This window comes from Conger conger, chromosome 12, assembly GCF_963514075.1.
Source record: "Conger conger chromosome 12, fConCon1.1, whole genome shotgun sequence".
NCBI classification, from domain to species: domain Eukaryota; kingdom Metazoa; phylum Chordata; class Actinopteri; order Anguilliformes; family Congridae; genus Conger; species Conger conger.
In genome coordinates, this window is record NC_083771.1 from 3350201 (window position 1) to 3372700 (window position 22500).

The following is a 22500-nucleotide window of genomic DNA, read 5'->3' on the forward strand; positions in this document are numbered from 1 at the left end:
AGGGTCAGACGAACGGTCGTGAGGCGCGGGATGAACGCGTACGCCTGGTTCACCGCTGTTTCTGTGTGTCTGGTTCCTCCTCCCAGGCAAGGCCCTGACCTTCCTGCTCCTGCAGGCCCCCAGCCCCAAGCTGCCCCCCCACAGCACCATCCGCCGCACCGCCATCGACCTGATCGGCCGGGGCTTCACCGTGTGGGAGCCCTACATGGACGTGTCGGCCGTGCTGATGGGTCTGCTGGAGCTGTGCGCTGACGCCGAGAAGCAGCTGTCCAAGTGAGTCTGCCCCGCCCTGCCACACCCTGCCCTGCCCCGCCCTGCCCTGCCCTGCCCTGCCCCGCCCTGTCCTGTCCTGTCCTGCCCTGCCCTGCCCCGCCCTGCCACGCCCCGCCCTGTCACGCCCTGCCCTGCTGTGCCCTGTCACACCCTGCCCTGCCCTGTCCTGTCCTGCCCTGCCCTGCCCTGTCACGCCCTGCCACCCCATGCCCCACCCTGCCCTGCCCCGCCCTGCCCTGTCACGCCCTGCCACCCCATGCCCCACCCTGCCCTACCCCGTCACTCTTTCAGTTGCAAGCCCCATATGAAGTGGCTTCGGTTGGGAAAATTCAGAAAATGCATTTGTGTCTCAATGGCTCAAAACAGTACGGCAGTCATTGTGATTGCTTGAAAAGGTATAAGGTTGAGAGTCTTGGGATTTTCCGGACTGAAAGGGAATAATAATTACTCCGCCCTGTCCCTTAGTAGTAGATCCGCCCCGTATTTCAGAAGTAGATCCTGTGTGAACATGAAGGGCTTCCTGTTTAAAAGGATTGCTGTTATTTTTATTGTTAGATGTATCTTTTGTCCTCCCCCGAAAGGTTCAGATTGCAATCGACAGGTACAGGTCAAGGAGCACGACTCGAGTCTTTAGTGGTTAAATATCGGTCTTAAGCCGTATGAGCAATGATGAGTACTGCGATGTGAATAATAGTGTGCGTGCATGCGTGCGTATATATGTGTGTGCGTGTGTATGTGTATGTGTGTGTGTGCGTGTATGTGTGTGTGTGCGTGTGAGTGTACATGTGCGTGTGTATGTGCGTGTGTGCGTGTGTATGTGTGCGTACGTGTGTGCGTACGTGTGTGCGTACGTGTGTGTGTATGTGTGCGTGTATGTGTGTGTGTGCGTGTGAGTGTACATGTGCGTGTGTATGTGTGTGTGTGCGTGTGTATGTGCGTGTGTGCGTGTGTATGTGTGCGTACGTGTGTGCGTACGTGTGTGTGTATGTGTGCGTGTATGTGTGTGTGTGTGTGTGTATGTGTGCGTGTGTGTGTGTGTGCGTGTGAGTGTACATGTGCGTGTGTATGTGTGTGTGCGTGTGTATGTGCGTGAGTGTGCGTGTGCGTGCGCGTGCGCGTGTGCCTGTGTGCGTGTGCACACACAGTCCGGTTGTGCGTTTGGACCAGTTGCGTTGAGGCCTGTGGTTTGCGTGTCCTGTGGTGCGTTATGTAACTGGCGATCGTGCCGTCGGTACGACATGCAAGGGACGCGGCAGATCTGACACACTGAAGGATGAAACCCCAGCCCTAATGCGATTGGAGGGCATTAATATGATGTAATGATGTCTGCACTGCTTCACAACGAGACCTTTTCACCGTGGAAACGAGACCCATCAGTCGGTTCCCCTAACCTTCCAGAAACCGCCCCGCAAACGAGGTTAACAGCGGACTGCCCAGACGCAGAGTGAAAAATACCGGCAACATCTGGTTATGTAATTAAGATGAAACCCCATCTTAACGAATTTATTATGAGTACAAATATGTCTGCCTCTCCGTGTAGCGTGTGCTAACGCGGTTAGGCTGAAATGGCGGTGATTTTTCAGCTTTTATTAGCGCGGGGGCCCGAGACATGTCCGCCACCCCCCGTGCACTTTGGGCAGGCTCCAAACGTGCCCGCTACCCTCGGCTCAGCCCCGAGTCTCCCCTCAGAACCCGAGGCCTGTCCCGGCCCGTTCGCCCCTCAGAACCCGAGGCCTGTCCCGGCCCGTTCGCCCCTCAGAACCCGAGGCCTGTCCCGGCCTGTTCGCCCCTCAGAACCCGAGGCCTGTCCCGGCCCGTTCGCCCCTCAGAACCCGAGGCCTGTCCCGGCCCGTTCGCCCCTCAGAACCCGAGGCCTCTCAGACCGGACCTGTGTGCCCCTGCTAACGCCACCCGAGCACGCTCCTGCCTCTTAGCGATGAAGCTAAACGACATTATCGCTCATCCGAGGAGAATAGGGTTGGGGGGAAAAAAGCAAGCGGTTGTTTGATTGCGGCTGACTCATGGCTTCTCAGGAAGCTCCGGGAGTGCTGATTTGGGATCAGTTTTGGCCCATAGATTGTAATGAATAAGGTTAGGATGCGGCCAGAGGAACCCTGATCCAGGATCAGCCCTCTGAGATCCTTTGTGGAAAGGCCTTGGCGTGGTTTCTGACACGGACAGGTTGGTGATAGCCCAGTGGACCGCGGGAGCTCAGTGTGCCATCTCCAAGCATCTCACACTTCAGTCTGTTTCATAAAGATGTCTGTTCGTCCATTCTTATGGCCAGTCACACTGTATCCAGTGGAGCTTGAGTCAGTGTCTGGTAACAGACGATCTTGAAAAGCATAAATAAATAAAATGTATTATTATTAGTATTATTATTATTATTATTAAGTGTCGCAAAATAAATGGGTCACAGGTTAGGGGGTGGTGTAGTAGGGATGAGACTGTTCACTTTGGGAAGAGGGTGGAGATGAAGGCAATGGTGTTGAGCTCTGAGGCCTCCAATCTCCAACCAATCAATCTCTTTCTCAACCCTGAATGAAAGGCTCTTCATATCCTGAGATGGCTGTTGTCTCCCCCGGCCCCCACTGCAGCAGCTGATCTGAACACAGATCTGAGGACCTTTAGGCCGAACAGGCCAGCGGTCCTCACTGGTATCAGAGCGAGCGTCTGTGTGCCCTTCCCGGTCTGAGGCTACCTGGGTGGTGTTCACCGTGCTGGGTCAGCTCAACCAGCCACTGCCCCCCACCAAATCCCGTCCCCTATCGACTGCATTGATGGGCTATCGGCAGAAGGTCCTGGACCAGGCCAGAGAGGACAGGCAGTGGGCATCAGCACGACGTTAATGCACTGGGATCGACCGGACGCTGTGTTAGCGCACCGCTCAGTCTCCTGTCACACCGTCAGCCTGCAACTGACCTGTAGAATTATCCAGAAAGGCTCACTACGTAAAAACACTGCTCTGAAAATGCACAACGCATCGACTGGGTATTCGCTGTCGCGCTACGCCAAAGTGTAAAAATGGTTTATTTATAAAAAGTTTGGAAGCCGTCCGTTGCACTGCAATAAATGGCTTTTAGTCCTGTAATAAGGCTCGAGATCTTCAAGATTTTTCTCTCAAGTAGAAAATATTACCTTGTTTTAAGTTACTGGTTGTTTACAAGTGATATTTTTTCGTCCCATTGGCAAATCTTGAAATTAGTCTAACCTCAGTTTTTTCTTACTTTGTTTTTGTTTTGTCTCATTAAGCAAAAAAGGTATATTTTAAATCGGATATATTTTAATAAAATATATTTTAAGTCTAAGTAGAAGACTAGCATCCTTGCGAAGACTGACTTCATTGGTTTTTGTCACTGTGTGCAGTGTGTGCAGTGTGTGCAGGGGGGAGTTTGCAGTGTATGCAGGGGGAGTTTGCAGTGTGTGCAGGGGGGAGTTTGCAGTGTGTGCAGGGGGGGTTTGCAGTGTGTGCAGGGGGGGAGTTTGCAGTGTGTGCAGTGGGGAGTTTGCAGTGTGTGCAGTGGGGAGTTTGCAGTGTATGCAGGGGGGGTTTGCAGTGTGTGCAGGGGGGAGTTTGCAGTGTGTGCAGTGGGGAGTTTGCAGTGTGTGCAGTGGGGAGTTTGCAGTGTGTGCAGGGGGAGTTTGCAGTGTATGCAGTGGGGAGTTTGCAGTGTGTGCAGTGGGGAGTTTGCAGTGTATGCAGGGGGGGTTTGCAGTGTGTGCAGGGGGGAGTTTGCAGTGTGTGCAGTGGGGAGTTTGCAGTGTGTGCAGGGGGGGTTTGCAGTGTGTGCAGTGGGGAGTTTGCAGTGTGTGCAGTGTGTGCAGGGGGGGTTTGCAGCTTGCCAGCTTTCCCAATGCACGTTAGTTTTGTGATGTCACCACTGCTGCTATTCCTAAATGGATTACTAAGGATCCAGTAACGCTCCGAGTTCCTTCTAGATTAGCTATCGGGGAAAATGAAGAATTCAGCTGACACATCACAAGTGATGTGTGTGCACGTGTGTGTGTGTGTGTGTGTGTGTGTGTGTGTGTGTGTGTGTGTGTGCACATGCACGTTTTTTTACGCGTGTGTGTGTGTGTGTGTGTCTGTGTGCATGTCTGTGTCTGTGTGCTTGTGTGTGTGTGTGCATGTGTGTGTACATGTGCGTACATATGTGTGTGTGTGTGTCTGCGTGCATGTGTCTGCGTGCCTTCGTATCTGTGTCTGTGTCTGCGTGCGTGTGTGTGTGTGTGTGTGTGTGTGTGTGTGTGCGTGCGTGCGTGCGTGCGTGCGTGCATGTCTGTGCACGCGTGTGTGTGCGTGTGTGTGTGTGTGTGTGTGTGCGTGTGTGTCTGCGTGCGTGCATGTCTGTGCGCGCGTGTGTGTGCGTGTGTGTGCGTGTGTGTGTGTGCGAGCGTGCGCGCGTGTGGCTGTCCAGGCACTGATGTGCAGAAACACTGAGGGCTGTTAAACATATAGACTCTACTCTGATTGATCAGGCCTTCAGAAGTAGTGCTAGTGAGACGGTGCGGCAGTAAATGCCTGGCTGATTTAACACTGACATCAAGGGGAAGACCATGTGCATACTGTGGCTGCAGGACTTGTAAATGAGCGTTCACTACATTATCCTTTTTAATGTTGGTGTTTGAGTGTGCGTGTATCTGTGTGTGTGTGTGTGTTTGTTTGAGTGTGTGTGTGTGTTTGCGTGTGTGTGTTTGCCTGTATGTGTCGTGCGTGTATGTGTCGTACGTGTATATGTGTGTGTGTGTTTGAGTGTGTGTGTTTGCGTGTGTGTTGTGCGTGTATATGTTGTGTGTGTGTGTGTGTTTGTTTGAGTGTGTGTGTGTATGTATATGTGCATGTCTGTTTGTTTGAGTGTGTGTGTGTGTTTGTTTGAGTGTGTATGTGTATGTGTGTTTGTGTTTGTGTGTGTGTGTGTGTGTGTGTATGTGTGTATGTGTGTATGTGTGTGTGTGTGTGTGTGTCTGTGTTCTGCAGCTTGCCAGTTGGAAGGCTTGCATTTAAACTCAGACAATTTGCTGGACTGGTTATTTTTCTCTATAATTCTGGTCATTCATTTCTAAACGATGAATAAAATAGCAATATTGATGATAATAAAATAATATAATTATTATTGGTGATAATATTATCTGAGTATATACTAAAGCATGCAGTATATCTGCTTTAATGACATTAGGAATTAGGCAGTAACAGTAGCAGAAATGATATCCCTGTTGTTAGTGGTGTAAATAAACGAACGTGTGTATTTGGCCATTGTTGTCACGGTGTCCTGCATGACTTAATTACAGAGCCGGGATTGCGCTCCGTCATTAGTGTGTGAGCTCGCGCATTTCCTATTCTAAAACGGGAGTGTAGGTGGCACTGTGGCTAAGCGTATGCCGCTGCCGACGCTCCCACCGCTCCCGGAATGCGTGGGATTTAATTAGACAGCCGCGTGAACATTAAACACCTCAGCCGAGACCGTCGAGACTCACTGGAGTTTGTCGAGTCACGGGGGAAAGCGCGTCCGCCAGACCAGGCAAACGAGGATGCCTGCGCTGTTCAGTGCGCCCGGTTCCATCCGCAGTAAAATGGCACCCGCAGAAACAACTCCTTCATTTTAATTTTATTTTTCCGATATTTATTTATTTTTTACTTTTCCTAATGGCAGCCTTAAATGAATGATCACACTGTTTCCATTCATCAATCCGGTTTGAGATTTCTGACAACGTATTGGTTTATTCGTTTTTTTCTCCGACCCAATTGCTGAAATGCGCCTGTTATTGCTGTTGATTGATTATTTACTGTACCGCAGTGAATTCATGTAAGGCTAATCTTTTCGTACAACCGATAATGTATATTAATGTTTCAGCCTTTGCCACCAGTTGAAAATATTAATGATAGAGAATTAAACTAATTTCTAAATTATTTTAATTTTAAGGGATTATTTTAATTAATGTGTTCGCTGCAAAGTGAATTTAGGAGTGTATTAAACACAAATATTCATATTTCAAAAGGAAGTTTGTGTCTTTTCTGCATTTAGAATACAGTAGAATGATAAACCTGGTAGGATTACTTACATAGTTATCCAATAGATCTAAATGAAGCAACTTCATTGCTGAGAGATCCTGGTTGTATAGAATGCGTATCCCCCGACTCTAAAATGAATGTTTGCCATTAGTGTATTATATCAGAGTGTGCTGGTACACTGTCACTTAACTTTAGAGTAATGTCAAACTGACTGCTGCATACACTGTACTGTACTGTGTGTACACTGTGTGTTCACTAACTTATGTACCTTAGAGATTCACAAACACATTATGTATGTTTCTATGTATGTTATGTATGTTCTGTATTATGATGCTATGAGTCAACATAAAACATGATACAAACACTAAAATCCTAAACTAATTGTTTCAAATAATCTGATATTATGAAATATGGCTGTCTGAAATATGGGTCAAACTAATTTAAACTAAAATAATACCCCCTTTCTAGTAATCAAACTTTCATATCTACAATGGAATGATTTAATTTATATACTGTAAATGTGCATCAGGTATGTCATACGTTATCTTTAATATTACATCGTGTGGGTCTTTCAGAAGGGTTCTGGGTATTGTGGAGGAAGTGGTTCAGGGGACTGACTGCTCCTGTTGCAGGATAAACAGGTGGGGTTTTCTCTGGGATGTTTGCAGGGCTGGCCCTGCATTGTGCTCAGAGCAGCCTCCTTTAAACTCTGACGCGTCAGATATTACCGTGGTGCTCGTTAAGCCCCTGTAGACCACGTCTCAGAATACTGCTGTCACGTCTGTGAGCGCAGTGAAAGATCAATCTCGCAAGGGCTGATCGAATGTGTCCTACATAGCACCGGGCACGGTAAGACGACACAGTAATGGGAAGGGAGAATTATCCATGTAAAATAATTTTTCAGATTTAAAATATGAGCTTGACAATAAAGATGAAGCACATAGGAAACAGCTTGACACATTAATAATAATGTAATATCATAATAATAATAATAATAATCCCTCTGCTTTGCATGTCACTGATTTAAATGCTGGGAGAGGGAAAATGAGACTGGGCGGTATCTGCCCATGGCTGGCTGTCTGTGTCTCTGTACCGGGTGTATTGACAAAAAGCGGGATGGAGTTATAACAAAGCCACTGGCTGGAAGTGGCGTTCATGTAAATGCGCTGATAGCCCAAATAATCCCTTTTCAATACGGAGAGTGGGAGCGCTTTCTCACGGAGGAAAGCGCAGCTCCCTCTGCCCTCTCCCATAGCCAGACAACACACGGCTGCCTTTGAGTGTGGTCGGCATCTGCCGCCCGTTCCTATTTCTAAACTGTTACAGAATTTATCAGTCAGGTTTCTGACTCATAATTATGCGTATAGCTGATATAAGCGTACACACTCATAGTACACACTCACTCGCTGTCACACGCTCTTATTTACACACACATCTGCAACAGAATTACAGTGTGAGATTAAGCTAAGCAAGGAATGTCATGTTTTTTAAACAAATGTTGTTGGTTAGAATATGTTCAAATATTTCCTGGCCAGATTCAAATGAGGGCTCAAAGTGAACAACTTGCAGCTCATAAGAATATCCTTTGAATGATGTAATTTACAAAAATAACATTGTTAAATCCCAACTCGTAAAATAAAATGTGTATTACAGAATGATAGTGCATTACATAATGAAGCAATGCAGTAGAAAATGTTTTAAAAATGCATGCGTGTTTATGTATATTCTCAGGACACAAGGGACAGATAGCCGGAGGAGGGCTGAGGAGTTTGAAATGCTCTGAGACATGCCCGGAGAAATGTTTTCTTCTAGAAGGTTCTTTCATTTGACATTTTAAAGGGCTTTGTAAATATTGATTTCTGATCTGCATCAATATTTATTGTTGTTTTTTTGTATTATAATATAGTGTACTTGTAAAGTAATAAATGTAATCATCCTACATTCTAAATATTCACTCCTTAAAAAAATAAATGTAAACAACAGCGCATTGAAATGCTGAGGCGCTTTAATGTATTAGCAGAAGAATATGAACTGCGTTGAGGTATTAGCTGGAATATCAGAGAGAAAAATTCATCAGGGCAGGAAATGCGCATTAGCATTATGACAGAGGCTGCAAAGACGGTTAACTGGAGGTTTGATGAAGACTGTCAAGCTCGTGGACATTAGTGTTGTATTTATGTGATTAGCCTGTCGATGTGAGTATTCGCTCCTCGTTGTAGCATTCCGACAAAGTGGTTTCCTCCGAATCGGACACAGCAGAATCGGAAAGCTGTAGTGTTGTTGCCAGGGATCAGAGTGCTAATGTTTACTGTGTTTCTGTGCATCAAAGGCAGCTGGATTCGCTGTTTACGGATATGTTTGAGTTGTGTACTTTGCTCCTGGAATAGTTGGGGGAGCACACAATTCATCTGCACAGTCAGTTTTGAGCAGGCTGGTTTGGGTTTAATATTTTCTTTCTTTGTTTCAATCCATTATTTCAGGGTAAACTATTTTTATTTTTATTTTATATAGTTGCTATGACTAATATGTGGTGGAATTATTTCCACACAAAAAAAAAATGAAAAGGTGACAAAAGCATTATCGGACAAAATGAAATGTAATTTAAATTAAAAAAGATTTCTTTATTTTTGGCATTTAATGTTTTATATTAAGATTGACTTCGTTGCTTGGCGTAGTGGATTTGCATAAAAGTATTTAGCAGTTCTAAATTGTACTATTTCACTTTTTTTTTTTATTTACCGTAAATTTGTTGTTTACACTAATGAAGTAAGGTTGCATGTAAGGTTATAAAATTGTTATAAAGATAAATTATAATTTCAAATTTGTTGGGTTTTTCAGTGGGAGTATGTATTATGCTAAACTCATGTTACATACATTTATTTATACAAGTTAAATCAGTTGTGGAAGTGAGAGGGAATTTGAGCACGGGTTTCAGTCTCAGATGATAAAAAAAAAAAAAAAATCTGGAGTATATTTACATCCATCATACACAGAGAAACTTCTGCAGAGAAAAGGTCCTGGAGCACAGATTTAAGGGACACCGTTTGTGTGTGTTTGTGTGTGTGTGTGTGTGTGTGTGTGTGTGTGTGTGTGTGTTTGTGTTTGTGCGGATATGTGTGCAGGTGTGTGTGTGTGTGTGTGTGTGTGTGTGTGTGTGCGGACATTGAAATACACTTGTGTGCATGTTTGTGTACTTAGGTGTGTATATGAGACTGAACATGGTGGAGTGTGAGTTTGGGAGGAGGTGTCATGTACTGTTATGAGGGCTGAGCTCTTCCAGCCATTCTCTCTCTCTCTCTCTCTCTCTCTCTCTCACACACACACACACACACACACACACACACACACTTGCTCTCACTCTCACACTCCTGCTTGTTCTCTATCTCTCTCTCTCTACTGCTACTTATTTTTCTTGTTCATTTGATATGTTTAGTTAAATTTTATGTCTGATATTATTGTAAAGATATCCTGCTCATCTTAATGAACTCATGCCAAGCAAAGTAAATCCCTTGTGTTAATGTCTGTCGTATACCCCACTCTCAACTGATCTGCTGTATTGAATATTAGCATTGTATTGTAGCATTGTACACATTGTATAATGTATACATTATATTGTTTGTATGTATAAGCCATTAGTTACAGTTGCTTCTGTCACTTTTGGTATTTAGCTCTGCTTATTTTGCTCCAAGAATAGTCAGATTATTTCGGATTGTATCTAATACTGGGTGCCGTAAAATACCTCTATTATTAGCAATTATTGCATGTTACATAACATGTTGTTACACTTATTATAGTAGGTTGCTGTAGAATAATTACTTTAATGCCTTAATATCCCAACAGTAGGAGTGTAAAGTACCCAAAAAAACAACTGGATTTTCTGCCATGTTTGTACTTTTATCCCTCTAGATCAATGCCCACTTCTGTTTTATACAAATACAAATAATTTGGCTGTCTCTAGAAATACAGATACAAATGCAGTCCTCTCTGAACACCCATAGTGTGTAGTACACAGTCAGTTTTGTTTATCTGTGCTGGTCAAACATGAATGTTTGGCTTTTTACATCACGGTTGAATCACCTGAAAATTGTGCTATGGCAATTGAACAGAATATCTCAATTCATTTCATTATCAGCCTTAAGTTATAGATATTTTGCAATGTGATTTTACATCGTCCATGTACGTTCTGCCCTTTTATGACATATTGAAAATGAGCGAGGGTGCGTTTTGCACTGCGGTTGGCCGCATGGAGGACGTGCCAGGAGCCGTTGTGAAGGGTTTCTCAGCCGTTTCCTCCGTGCTGTGGCTGTTTCAGGGGGAAGGTGAAACAGACGGACTTCAGGTTGGTTTTGCACACGGACGGTGTGGCCTGGAGCCCTATTCTGTGCAGCACAAAGAGGAGGCCAGGGCACGGAGTGAGGGAGGAGAGACGGAGGAGAGATGAAGGAGAGAGAGTGGGAGGGATGAGAGAGAAATGGAGGGGAAAGGAAGGAGAGAGAAAGGGAGGGAGGAGCGAGAAAGGAAGGAGAGTGAAAGGGAGGGAGGAGAGATAGATGGGAGGGAGGAGAGAGAGAAAGGGAATAGAGAAGGAGGAGAGAGAGAAAGGGAGGGATGAGAAAGGAAGGAGAGTGAAAGGGAGGGAGGAGAGATAGAAGGGAGGGAGGAGAGAGAAAGGGAATAGAGAAGGAGGAGAGAAAGGGAGGGATGAGAAAGGAAGGAGAGTGAAAGGGAGGGAGGAGAGATAGAAGGGAGGGAGAAGAGAGAGAAAGGGAATAGAGAAGGAGGAGAGAGAGAAAGGGAGGGATGAGAAAGGGAGGAGAGAGTGAAAGGGAGGGAGGAGATATAGAAGGGAGGGAGGAGAGAGAGAGAAAGGGAATAGAGAAGGAGGAGAGAGAAAGGGAGGGATGAGAAAGGGAGGAGAGATGGAGGAGAGAGAGAAAGGGAGGGAGGAGATATAGAAGGGAGGGAGGACAAAGAAACAGGGGAGAGTGTGGGAGGAGAGAGAACGGAGAGAGAAAGAAAGGGAAGCAGTGGGAGAGAAGAGTAGTGTTGCTGGGCAGCAGCAGGTGAGCAGGGGCCCCCAGGGGCCACGGGGCCTGAGACAATGGGGCCCCCACCCCTGCTCTGTCTGCTCCAACCCTCTCCACACTGCCCCAGCACTTACTGCACTATATACCATATATTTATCATCATCCAGATATGAACATGTCCGATAAACACAGTGCAAAAGACTGGTTGAGATTAATAGTATTTATTCAAATTGATGTTTCAATTTGTTCAATAAAAGCATGTTGGAAATAATGTATTCATTTATTTATTTTTATTCAGTGGGCATAGGCTATTCAGTGTCTGGGGTCTATGTGAGCAGTGCACCTAAAGCAGAAAGACATTAGAACTGTGAACACTTCAATATTTGTTTATTGCGAGTCATATCGTTGTCGCCATATTCATATCGTTGTTGCATATTCCTCGTCTCGCGCAGCCCTGTCTCGCGTCCCTGATTTTGGGGTGCAGGGCTGACGCTCCCTGAGGGGCGCCCGCTCTCGCCAGCGAGTCCACGGCCGGGGAACGTCACATACCCGTCCTCAGCGTCGGGGGGGGGGAACAAAGCACGCCATCACGATAATAGATTTTCTCCCTCTCTCTGTCCCTCTCTCTATCTGTCCCCCTCTCTATCTGTCTCTGTCTCCCTCTCTGTCTCTGTCTGTCCCCCTCTCTATCTGTCTCTGTCTCCCTCTCTATCTCTGTCTGTCCCCCTCTCTATCTGTCTCTGTCTCCCTCTCTGTCTCTGTCTGTCCCTCTCTCTATCTGTCCCCCCTCTCTCTCCCTCTCCCTCTCCCTCTCCCTCTACCTCTACCTCTACCTCTCCCTTCCTCTCTCTCTCACACACAAACACACAATCAATAACTCGACTCGAGCCTCCAGACCCCAGACCTATAAATACTTTGTTAAACAAACTTTAAAACGATAATAATAATAATAACAATAACAATAATAATAATAATAATAATAATAATAATAATAATAATAACAACAATAATAATAATAATAATAATAATGATAATAGTTATATTAATAATAAAGGCAGGGCAGCAGAATTTAGCGGGTGATTTGGGCTCGTCTGTTCCCAGGGGAAGTGTTTTATTTTAAGATGTGGCGGGTGTGTCCTGTGTGCTGCTGATGAAGATCAGAGGAAGGGGCAGATATTAGCCCCGGGTGTTCATCTCACCCTGCCTCAGGGGCAGATATTAGCCCTGGGTGTTCATCTCACCCTGCCTCAGGGGCAGATATTAGCCCCGGGTGTTCATCTCACCCTGCCTCAGGGGCAGATATTAGCCCCGGGTGTTCATCTCACCCTGCCTCAGGGGCAGATATTAGCCCCGGGTGTTCATCTCAACCTGCCTCAGGGGCAGATATTAGCCCTGGGTGTTCATCTCACCCTGCCTCAGGGGCAGATATTAGCCCTGGGTGTTCATCTCACCCTGCCTCAGGGAAGGGGCTCTGTCTGCCTGTCTTTGCTCATGCCCTCCTAATCAATTGATTTGTGATGCATATTCGTATACGCTCACCAAGCACTTTATTAGATATTAGACATTTATTTGGCTTTTTTTTTTTTACTCATTGGTCTTCTGCTGCAGTAGCCTATCCACTTAAGAGGTTTGATTCAATGTGTGTTCAGAGACGCTCTTCTGCATACCACTGTTGTAATGTGTGGTTATTTGCGTTACTGTCAGCTTCGACCAGTCTGGTCCTTCTCCTCTGACCTCTCTCATTAACAAGGCGTTTCTGTCTGCAGAACTGCTGCTTGCTGGATGTTTTTTGTTTTTCAAACCATTCTCTGCAAACTCTATCGACTGTTGTGTGTGAAAATCAGGAGTTCAGCAATTTCTGAGATATGCAAACCACCCTGTCTGGTACCAATAATAATTCCACGGTTAAATATGGTCAGCTGAACCTCTTGACCATATTTGCATGCTTGTATGCATTTAGTTGCTGCCACACAGTTGGCTGATAAAATATTTGCATTAACAAGCAGGCGTACAGGTCTACCTAATGTGTGTGTGTGTGTGTGTGTGTGTGTGTGTGTGTGTGTGTGTGTGAGTGTGTGTGTGTGTGTGTGTGTGTGTGTGTGTGTGTGTTTGTTGAATAGTCTCTGTGTCGTGGAGGTGAGGGGCCGGTGTTAGGGAGTGTGTGTGCGGCGGGTATTGGTCCCCCTCAGGCTGACCTTGAGGAGGGCTGCTTTTGTACAGACACCATGGAGCAGCTCTCTCTCTCCCTCTCTCCCTCTCTCTCCTTCTCTCTCTCTCTCTCTCCCTCTCTCATTCTCACTCTCTCTCCCTCTCTCATTCTCACTCTCTCCCTCCCTCTCTCTCTCTCTCTCTCTCTCTCTCTCTCTCTCTCTCCCCCCCTTCCTCTCTCTCTCTCCCTCCCTCTCTCTCTCTCCCTCCCTCTCTCTCTCTCCCTCCTTCTCTCTCTCTCCCTCTCTCTCTCTCTCTCTCTCCCTCTCTCTCTCCATCTCCTCTCTCTCTCCCTCTCTCATTCTCACTCTCCCTCTCCCTCTCTCCCCCCCTCTCTCTCTCCCTCTCCCCCCCCCTCTCTCTCCCTGCATGCTGGGAGTTGGGTGCGTGTGAGGGTGCTGTTTGTGAGAGTGATTGTTGGAGTTTTATTCTTGCAAGATTTTCCATGAATGCACGTTTCACAGCTTCTCTTTACCTGAGTTAAACTTTATTTATAGTTTGCGTAACCGGCAGGTCGTCTATTTGTCTTGTTTGCTCGCGGTTCGGTTGGGATGGCGTCAAAGGAGACACCGTCCCTATCTCTCCGGCATGGCGTGAGGGTTGTGTGTGTGTGTGTGTGTGTCCCTATCTCTCCGGCATGGCGTGAGGGTTGTGTGTGTGTGTGTGTGTGTGTGTGTGTGTGTGTGAGGGTGTGTGTGTGTCCCTATCTCTCCGGCATGGCGTGAGGGTTGTGTGTGTGTGTGTGTGTGTGTGTGTGTGTGTGTGTGTGTGTGTGTGAGAGTGTGAGAGTGTGAGAGTGTGTGAGTGTGTGTGTGTGTGTGTGCCCGAGCCATCGGTGACGGTGGAGGATGTTCTCCTTGCCGCAGGCAAACAAGTTGGCCACGAAAATTTTACATACGCCTCTCGTATGAACAAAGCAGTTGTTGTGTTTTTAAAAGAAGAACAATTTGTTAACAGATTGATAGAGAGCAGTGTTTTTATCAATAATACATTTGTACAGGTCTCTCCGCTAGCTGCCCCGTCCACGCGAATTATAATCTCAGGCGTGCCTCCCTTTATTTCTAATGCGGCGCCGGAGCGAGAGCTTCGCCGTTTCGGGAAGTTTGCAAGCTCAATTAAAGCTGTTCCTCTTGGATGTAGAGACCCGAAACTTAAACATGTTCAGTCTCTTAGGAGGCAGGTGTTCATGTTTTTAGATTCCCCTACACAGGAGTTAAATGTTTCTTTCAGAGTCAAACACGAGGAAGGATCTTATATGATATATGCCAGTTCTGGCAGTATTAAGTGTTTCGAGTGTGGACACATGGGTCATAAGCGCTTTGCATGCCCGTGTAGACAACAGGCTCAGGGAGACTGGGGAAGGGGAAGAGGGAGAGTCCGGTGGACAGGCACGACCAGAGGAAGTACATTCTGCTGGTAGGATATTTGGTCTCAGCACTGCAGAAAATTGTGGGGTGAGATCTCCTCAGCGATAAAAAGCGCTTTTGCTTAAGAAAACATCTAACGGCGATAAGGAAGGTGACTAAATTCGGAAGTATTGGGAAAAAGAAAACGAAATAAATTGGAAATGATCACGCACTACAGGGTGTTTTCTCTCCTCTGTCTGTTTTCATTGACTGCTTCTCTGTCTTTTTTACTTAACCTCCTTATGCAGGTTTTAAATATTGGGTCATTAAACATCAACGGTGGGAGGGACAGTCAGAAGAGGGTTTAGTTTCGGTGTACAGACTACAAGCTAGCTGTCCTATAGGGGAAGAGTTCTGGTTGCCAATAATTTGGTGGCCTCGACCTTATGGCACAAACGAATAGTTTTACAACCACCCAGGGGTCTGATCCAGGAGGTGCAGAAGCTCCTGGTGGACTTCTTCTGGTCAGGACAACACAGGATCAGAGCAGCTGCTCTGTACTTACCCCTGCATGGGGGGGGACAAGGCCTTATGGACATCGCCTCGAGAGTAAAAGCCTTCAGAGTGAGAACTGGTCAGCGGTTGTTGTACCACAGTGGATTGAGCTGGCTGGAACCTGCGCGAGTGTTGCTGAGGAAGGCTGGGCGATTGGGCTACGACAAACCTTGTCCTCAGCCACCCTACGTTCCAGCTTGCGGGAGGCAGGGTGCACAATGTTGGGGCACCTGATAAGGTCTACGCAAGCTTCAGTGGAAGTGCTCAGAGAGATGGCCAGCATCAGGTCCTCAAGGGTGCTGCAGAGGATAATAGAAGAGGTCTGTGCATCCCTGCCAGAACCCCTCAGAGCGTTTGTGGAAAACAATACCCAAACTGACCAATGGGATGATGAATGTGAGTATGTTTTCCCTGCTCTGGCTGTCACTGCCAACACGGGGGAGTGGCAGGAGGGGCAGGGGCAACTGCTGTCTTTTAGGACCCCAGAGCTGGGGGAGTTTCAGGCAGTAGGAAAGAAGGCAGCATACTATGCTTGTGAGAAAGTATCTCAATTACGCTCACTGGCAGGGATGAAGGTGGGCCGAATTTTTTGGTCCAAACTTTTCCCCAAATGGCTGCTGGAGGTCCCTGTATAAGCCTCCCATTGAGAAATGAACAGCTGACCTCCAGTGGAGGATCATTCATGGGGCTATAGCCGTGAACAGACATCTGGTGCACCTGGATCCTAGTGTTGGGGAGGGCTGTCCTTTTTGTCAGAGTCCCTAACCCTGTTTTTACAGTGCTCTCGATTAGCACAGGTTATTGGTTATTTCATTTTTGGGCCAAGATTCACGGCACAGAAGAAGCGTGTACAAACGCTCATTAATTTTTTTTGTCAGGGGTAGCTAAACTAGCAATATGGAAAACCCTGAAGAATCAAATCAGAGGGATGGGGTCAGTAGACCCTGCGAAAATGTTCAGGGGGCTGCTTGCAGCCAGGCTCAGAGTAGAGTATGCATACTACAGGCGTGTAGGAAACATAGAAGGGTTCAGGAAAATGTGGGGGTTTGTGAGTGTGTACTGTTGATGGAAATGGAGAGTTGTGTCTTGCTCTGTGAACCTTTTTCTGTTTTCTTAGTCTCCGTTGCAGTTATGTTTTGCATTTTGTGTGTTTTGTAATTTTCCTTTTTTCATTTTCTGTTGGTTTTTAATAGCCTGTGATGTTTAGCTTCAATTTGTCAGTGTCACAATGAAGGTGGCTCAAAACTCACTCTGTCTCCCTCTCTCTCTCCCTCTTCCTCTCTCTCCCTCTCTCTCTCCCTCTCTCTCTCTGTCTCTCCCTCTCTCTCTCGCTCTCTCCCTCGCTCTCTCTCTCCCTCGCTCTCTCACTCCCTCGCTCTCTCACTCTCTCACTCACTCTCTCGCTCTCTCTCTCCCTCTCTCTCTCCCTCTCTCTCTCACTCTTTCTCGCACTCTCTCTCTCGCTCTCTCCCTCTCACTCTCTCTCTCGCTCACTTTCTCTCTCTCTCGCCCGCCCCCGTGCGTGATCGGTTTGGCAGCTTGTCAAAAGAGCATTTGTTCCCCCATCACAAAACACCCCGGCGCCTTCCGTCGAGGGCCCCAGCAAGCACACGCATGGCCCCAAGCTGATGCATATGCACGCGGGCGCCGGAGTAATTTGTTAACAAGGGCCCCCTCTACATCAGAGACAGATGCGCGAGCTATTTTCAATTTCCACACTTAATTGTCGGGCCCCGTGTTGTTGACACTGGAGCACCCGGGCCCCCTAATTACAGCGCATTGTCGGGAGTCCATTATCCGGGGCCCGTCTCGCTGATCCCTTTGGCCTTGAACCCCCATTATAAGCTGTGTCTAATCTTTTCACTCCATGGTTCTGACGTTTCCTCCTTTTGTCCCCGGTCCTGGTTAGCATCACAATGGGGCTGCCCCTCAACCCCGCGGCGGACTCTGCTCGATCCGCCCGACACGCTCTGTCGCTCATCGCCACGGCCAGACCACCGGCCTTCATCACCACCATCGCCCGGGAGGTGAGACCCTCCCCCACCCCCTCCGCAGAAAAGCCTTATGAGGAACGCCCTCATTGTGACTTTGTGCTGTTCTCCTGGTGTGTGAACCCCAACCCCCCCCCCCCCCCGGCCCTTTCACATTGGGGCCCCCGGCCCTTTCACATTGGGGCCCCCGGCCCTTTCACATTGGGGCCCCTGTTTGGTCCCCGTGAGGTCCCCGAGTCAGGCCAGGTTCTTTCTTAAGGGGGGGAAGGAGTTAGCTGCTGGGTGTTGCCCTGTTTGTCTGTGTGTATATACCGATTCATTACACCTGATGAATGCCCACATCCCACTTCATCAAGTGTGCCTATTCAAATAAGGGATTCTGAAATCCATGTTGGAGGGGGGAAGGGGGAGGGGGGGTGATCAATGTTATGCATGGTTAGGCCTTGAAACTAATATTGGCCATGGAAGAATGCTGTCAAGGTTACGAATTATGGATTTATTTCTCTGCACACCTATGTTTTTTCACTGCCGCCAGCCGTACCACCTGGTAGCCATTTTGTGTGGATGGCTGAAGCCGAACACCTGGTTAGGCAGTGGCCTGTAAACCCCTGACCAAACCCCTGGTACAGCAGAATCTGTCCATTGAATCGTTCCCATCCCCAAACAAATCTCCTACACAAATCCTTTACTCCATTCTGTTACGTTGTCCCTGTAAAGGGAGAGTGTGTTCTTGGTTGAAGGTTGTGTGGACGTCTCTTTCCATGCTCTGCATGGTGCCGTGGTGACCCGCTCTGGTCCTCTAGGTGCACAGACACACGGCCCTGCAGGCCAACACGCAGTCCCAGCAGAACGTGCACACCACCACGCTGGCCCGAGCCAAGGCCGAAATCCTGCGCGTCATCGAGATCCTCATCGAGAAGATGCCTGGCGATGTGGTCGACCTGCTCGTCGAGGTGAGTCACCTTCTCAGTGCTGGAGCTTGAGTCTTGGTGAAGCACCGGGAAGCGCTGATTTATTGAGTTAATGTTTAACGGACTCATCTGCTGCCGTTTCCTCTCACAGGTGATGGACATCATCATGTACTGCATGGAGGGATCTCTGGTGAAGAAGAAAGGCCTGCAGGAGTGCTTCCCCGCCATCTGCAGGTGAGTCTCAGAGCTTACTGCCATCTGCAGGTGAGTCTCAGAGCTTACTGCCATCTGCAGGTGAGTCTCAGAGCTTACCGCCATCTGCAGGTGAGTCTCAGAGCTTACCCCCGTCTGCAGGTGAGTCTCAGAGCTTACCGCCATCTGCAGGTGAGTCTCAGAGCTTACTGCCATCTGCAGGTGAGTCTCAGAGCTTACCCCCATCTGCAGGTGAGTCTCAGAGCTTACCCCCATCTGCAGGTGAGTCTCAGAGCTTACTGCCATCTGCAGGTGAGTCTCAGAGCTTACCCCCATCTGCAGGTGAGTCTCAGAGCTTACCGCCATCTGCAGGTGAGTCTCAGAGCTTACTGCCATCTGCAGGTGAGTCTCAGAGCTTACTGCCATCTGCAGAGTCCTATGAGTGCACTTGTCTTACCTGAAGTGCTCTGAAGTGCTACATCAGTCCAAAATGTCTTTTTAGCAAATCTAAATACGATTGGAAGTTACACACTGCATCAGCTCTCCCCAGTGCTAGATGTCCATGTTGTTGAATAACTCTCGTTGCTTCCACAGGTTCTACATGGTGAGCTACTGCGACCGCAGTCACCGGATTGCTGTGGGGGCACGCCAGGGATCGGTTGCCCTCTACGACGTCCGTACTGGGAAGTGCCAGGTAAGAAAAACCAACCTGCTACCCCCTATAAGAGCCAGTGTGGAGAGGGGTCTGTCCTGTGGGCACTACCCCCTATAAGAGCCAGTGTGGAGAGGGGTCTGTCCTGTGGGCACTACCCCCTATAAGAGCCAGTGTGGAGAGGGGTCTGTCCTGTGGGCACTACCCCCTATAAGAGCCAGTGTGGAGAGGGGTCTGTCCTGTGGGCACTACCCCCTATAAGAGCCAGTGTGGAGAGGGGTCTGTCCTGTGGGCACTACCCCCTATAAGAGCCAGTGTGGAGAGGGGTCTGTCCTGTGGGCACTACCCCCTATAAGAGCCAGTGTGGAGAGGGGTCTGTCCTGTGGGCACTACCCCCTATAAGAGCCAGTGTGGAGAGAGTTTTTATGTGTTACAGTGAACTGTGTCGCTTTGAGACCAGTAGTCCCTCCGCATTGTGGTGAATTCCTAATGCGTCTTCCCAGCAATGACAATATTGTGTCTCTGAGGTATGGCAGCGATGGTAGAATGAGGTTTCATGAGCCCTGTAATGGAACAGGCTGTCAGTGGCTGTATGAACAGAGTTTGCCCTCTAGTTTACAACAAGACGCCAAGATTTGTAGGAAGTGGATAAGATCAGGAGAGGGGGCCTCAGCAGAGGCGCTCTCACCCTGTGCCCCCAGGTGTGGGCGTGTCTCCCTGCCGCAGTCCTCAGCAGTGATTGGCGGATGGGTGCGTGAAGGGCTTGGAGCGGGAGAGCAGGAGAGTAGGGCGGTGAGCTGGAATCTGAGGCGGCGAGCGGAGTCTGGAGGAGATGGGTATCAGCGAAACACGGCCTTCTCAGAAACGTCCTCGGCATCGATCGCCGCTAACTTGGCCTCGCTGGCTTTCAACACGGTTTTGCCGTCTCGCGTCTGACCGCTTCTGTCAGGCTGTGCGCTGGTCTTTCAGGTCCGATGAGTAGAGCAAATTGCCGTGATTTCAGCCCCGGCCCCCTAACCTCTGAGGGGCAGGCTGGGACTTTAGCACCGGGCTGGAGTGAAGGGCGTGCTTGAAGGACACACTTGATTTTTCTGAGCGTTTGTTGAGAAGCGGTGGTATTGTCGGAGTAAATTCACTCCTCTGCCACTGTGCGAGCCGCGTGTGTGTGTGTGTGTGTGTGTGTACCGTGTGTGAGCCGTGTGTGTGCCGTGTAAGCTGTGTGTGTGCCGTGTGTGTTGTATGTGTGCTGTGTGTGTGCTGCCGGTGTGTGTGTGTTGTGTGTTTGCTGTGAGTGTACCCTGTGTGTGTGTTGTGTGTATGTTGTGTGTTTGCTGTGAGTGTGCCCTGTGTGTGTGTTGTGATTGTGTGCTGTGAGTGTGCCCTGTGTGTGTGTTGTGATTGTGTGCTGTGTGTGGGAGTGTGTGTTGTGTGTTTGCTGTGTGTAGCTGAAGCTCCTGCACATCAGCTGACCCCAGTCTCCTCTGCTCTCCTGATAGGTCAATCCTGCCCTATCCGGTCATGGCATTTGCTTGCTGAGTTGGTCTCTTCCAAGGCCTTTGCTGGTCTATTAGATTTGAATGCTTGCTGTATTTAAAGGATGTTTTGCTTTTCATGTGCTGGTAAATGCATTATTTAGCGGCTGTAAAAATCAGTAAGAGGTCCTAGTGTAGCTGGGTTTATGTGTTTTTGGTTTTTCTCGTTTTTATGGTGAACTGTGTCGTTTTGAGACCAGTAGTCCCTCCGCATTGTGGTGAATTCCTAATGCGTCTTCCCAGCAATGACAATATTGTGTCTCTGAGGTATGGCAGCGATGGTAGAATGAGGTTTCATGAGCCCTGTAATGGAACAGGCTACCAGTGGCTGTATGAACAGAGTTTGCCCTCTGCAATAAAACGGCAGGGTTTGTTGAAAAACAGCGCCACCAATTTCTCTAACACAAATATACTTATGGTCAAGGAACAGCTTTAGTTTTTCCCCCTGTCCAACAGTGATATATCTTTAAAGAAGAGGTGCTTCATTATGTACAAATAATGTATGTGCGAAGTATATTGACATATAAAATCAAATACTAGATTAGAATAGAATAGTTTTATTTTTCCCAGAGGGAACTTCAGATAAAGTTAGGGGGCTTACAAGAAATGAAATAAAATTTTACATAAGTTACATTAAGAAATAAAATGACAGAAATTTAATTTAGAGGTTCCTAAATTGCATTGCATGTCATTACAAACTATAAAGGAAGTATTCCATTGAAGAATAACTTGTACATAAATTACATAGAACTAAAACACGGAATAATAAAATAAGTTTTGGACTCGGAGAATGAAGTGAAACTTTAAGATGGAGGGCGTGCTGTGTCACGGGTGAGGCACAGAGCTGGGGAGTGCTCTTCCGGGTCCATCTCAAACACCTGATTCAGGAGAAAGGACCATGTGAGAAGCACCATGCTTCTTGACTGCCTGCTCCTCAGACAGTTGTTTCCTGGTTCCTTGTCGTCTCCCTATGACCTTACCCTTTACATTAATATTGTATTCCTGTTTACCAGCTGTGCAAGTGGACAAGTAAATAACACATACTCTGTTTTTTATTTATATGTGAGAGTTCTAATGATGGAGCTAAGTAGGTGTGATGAATGTGTGGGATATGGTCGGTTGTTGGCGTGGGGGGTGGGGCCACAGTCTCGTCTGTTTTCAGCAGTTTGTAGTTTAATAGAAATGTATGTTTCATCCCTGGGGAACACTGCATAATCTCCCAGCCCCATGACCCGGCCCCCCCAGGGAGCATGGAGGGTCCCCATGGAGTGCCTGGGATAAACGATGAGACGCGCGCTCCGTACGTTCTTCAAATCATTTATTTGTGATTGTTTTCAGCGGTGTCCTGGATGCTGACTGACAGGTGGTCGCGTGTAGCCCGCTAGCTGCGGTGTCTCAGGCTCGCGCGCGAGAATTCAGCCCGGGGTTCCCCCGAATGCAGAGCACGTCTTCATATTCATGTTATGGAATTTAGGCTACAGCATGTGAAAACGCTGTATGTATGTCTATGTATGTTAGGGTTAGGGTTAGGTATGTTGGTATATCTGGGTGCTGGAACACCATTAAAAAGAATAGGTATCATTTTTTATTTCTTTTTTATTGAGCCTTTTATAATTATTTTAGTATCATTATAAAAAAAAAAAAAAAGCTCAATGACTGCAATTCTTTATCTCGGGTGAAAACCCAAAAACCTGCTTTAGGCATTCCCTTTCAAATGTGCGCGGTACTTTAAAGAGAATAGACTGATGTGGCTGTATTCATAGGGGCTACACAGCACAGCTCACAGTTGTTGTGATCATGTTG

The 22500-nt window shown here is 47.6% G+C and overlaps 1 protein-coding gene across 1 annotated transcript in view; it reads left to right on the forward strand.

Annotated features, from left to right (window-relative positions):
* LOC133141677 (WD repeat-containing protein 7) overlaps positions 1-22500 on the forward strand; it is a 201291-nt gene that overhangs the window by 152353 nt on the left and 26438 nt on the right. Inside the window, exons 22-26 of the mRNA XM_061262276.1 lie at positions 87-273; positions 17329-17446; positions 18214-18363; positions 18473-18555; positions 19108-19207. Of these exons, the coding sequence (XP_061118260.1) occupies positions 87-273; positions 17329-17446; positions 18214-18363; positions 18473-18555; positions 19108-19207 (638 nt within the window). The remainder of the gene's footprint in view (positions 1-86; positions 274-17328; positions 17447-18213; positions 18364-18472; positions 18556-19107; positions 19208-22500) is intronic.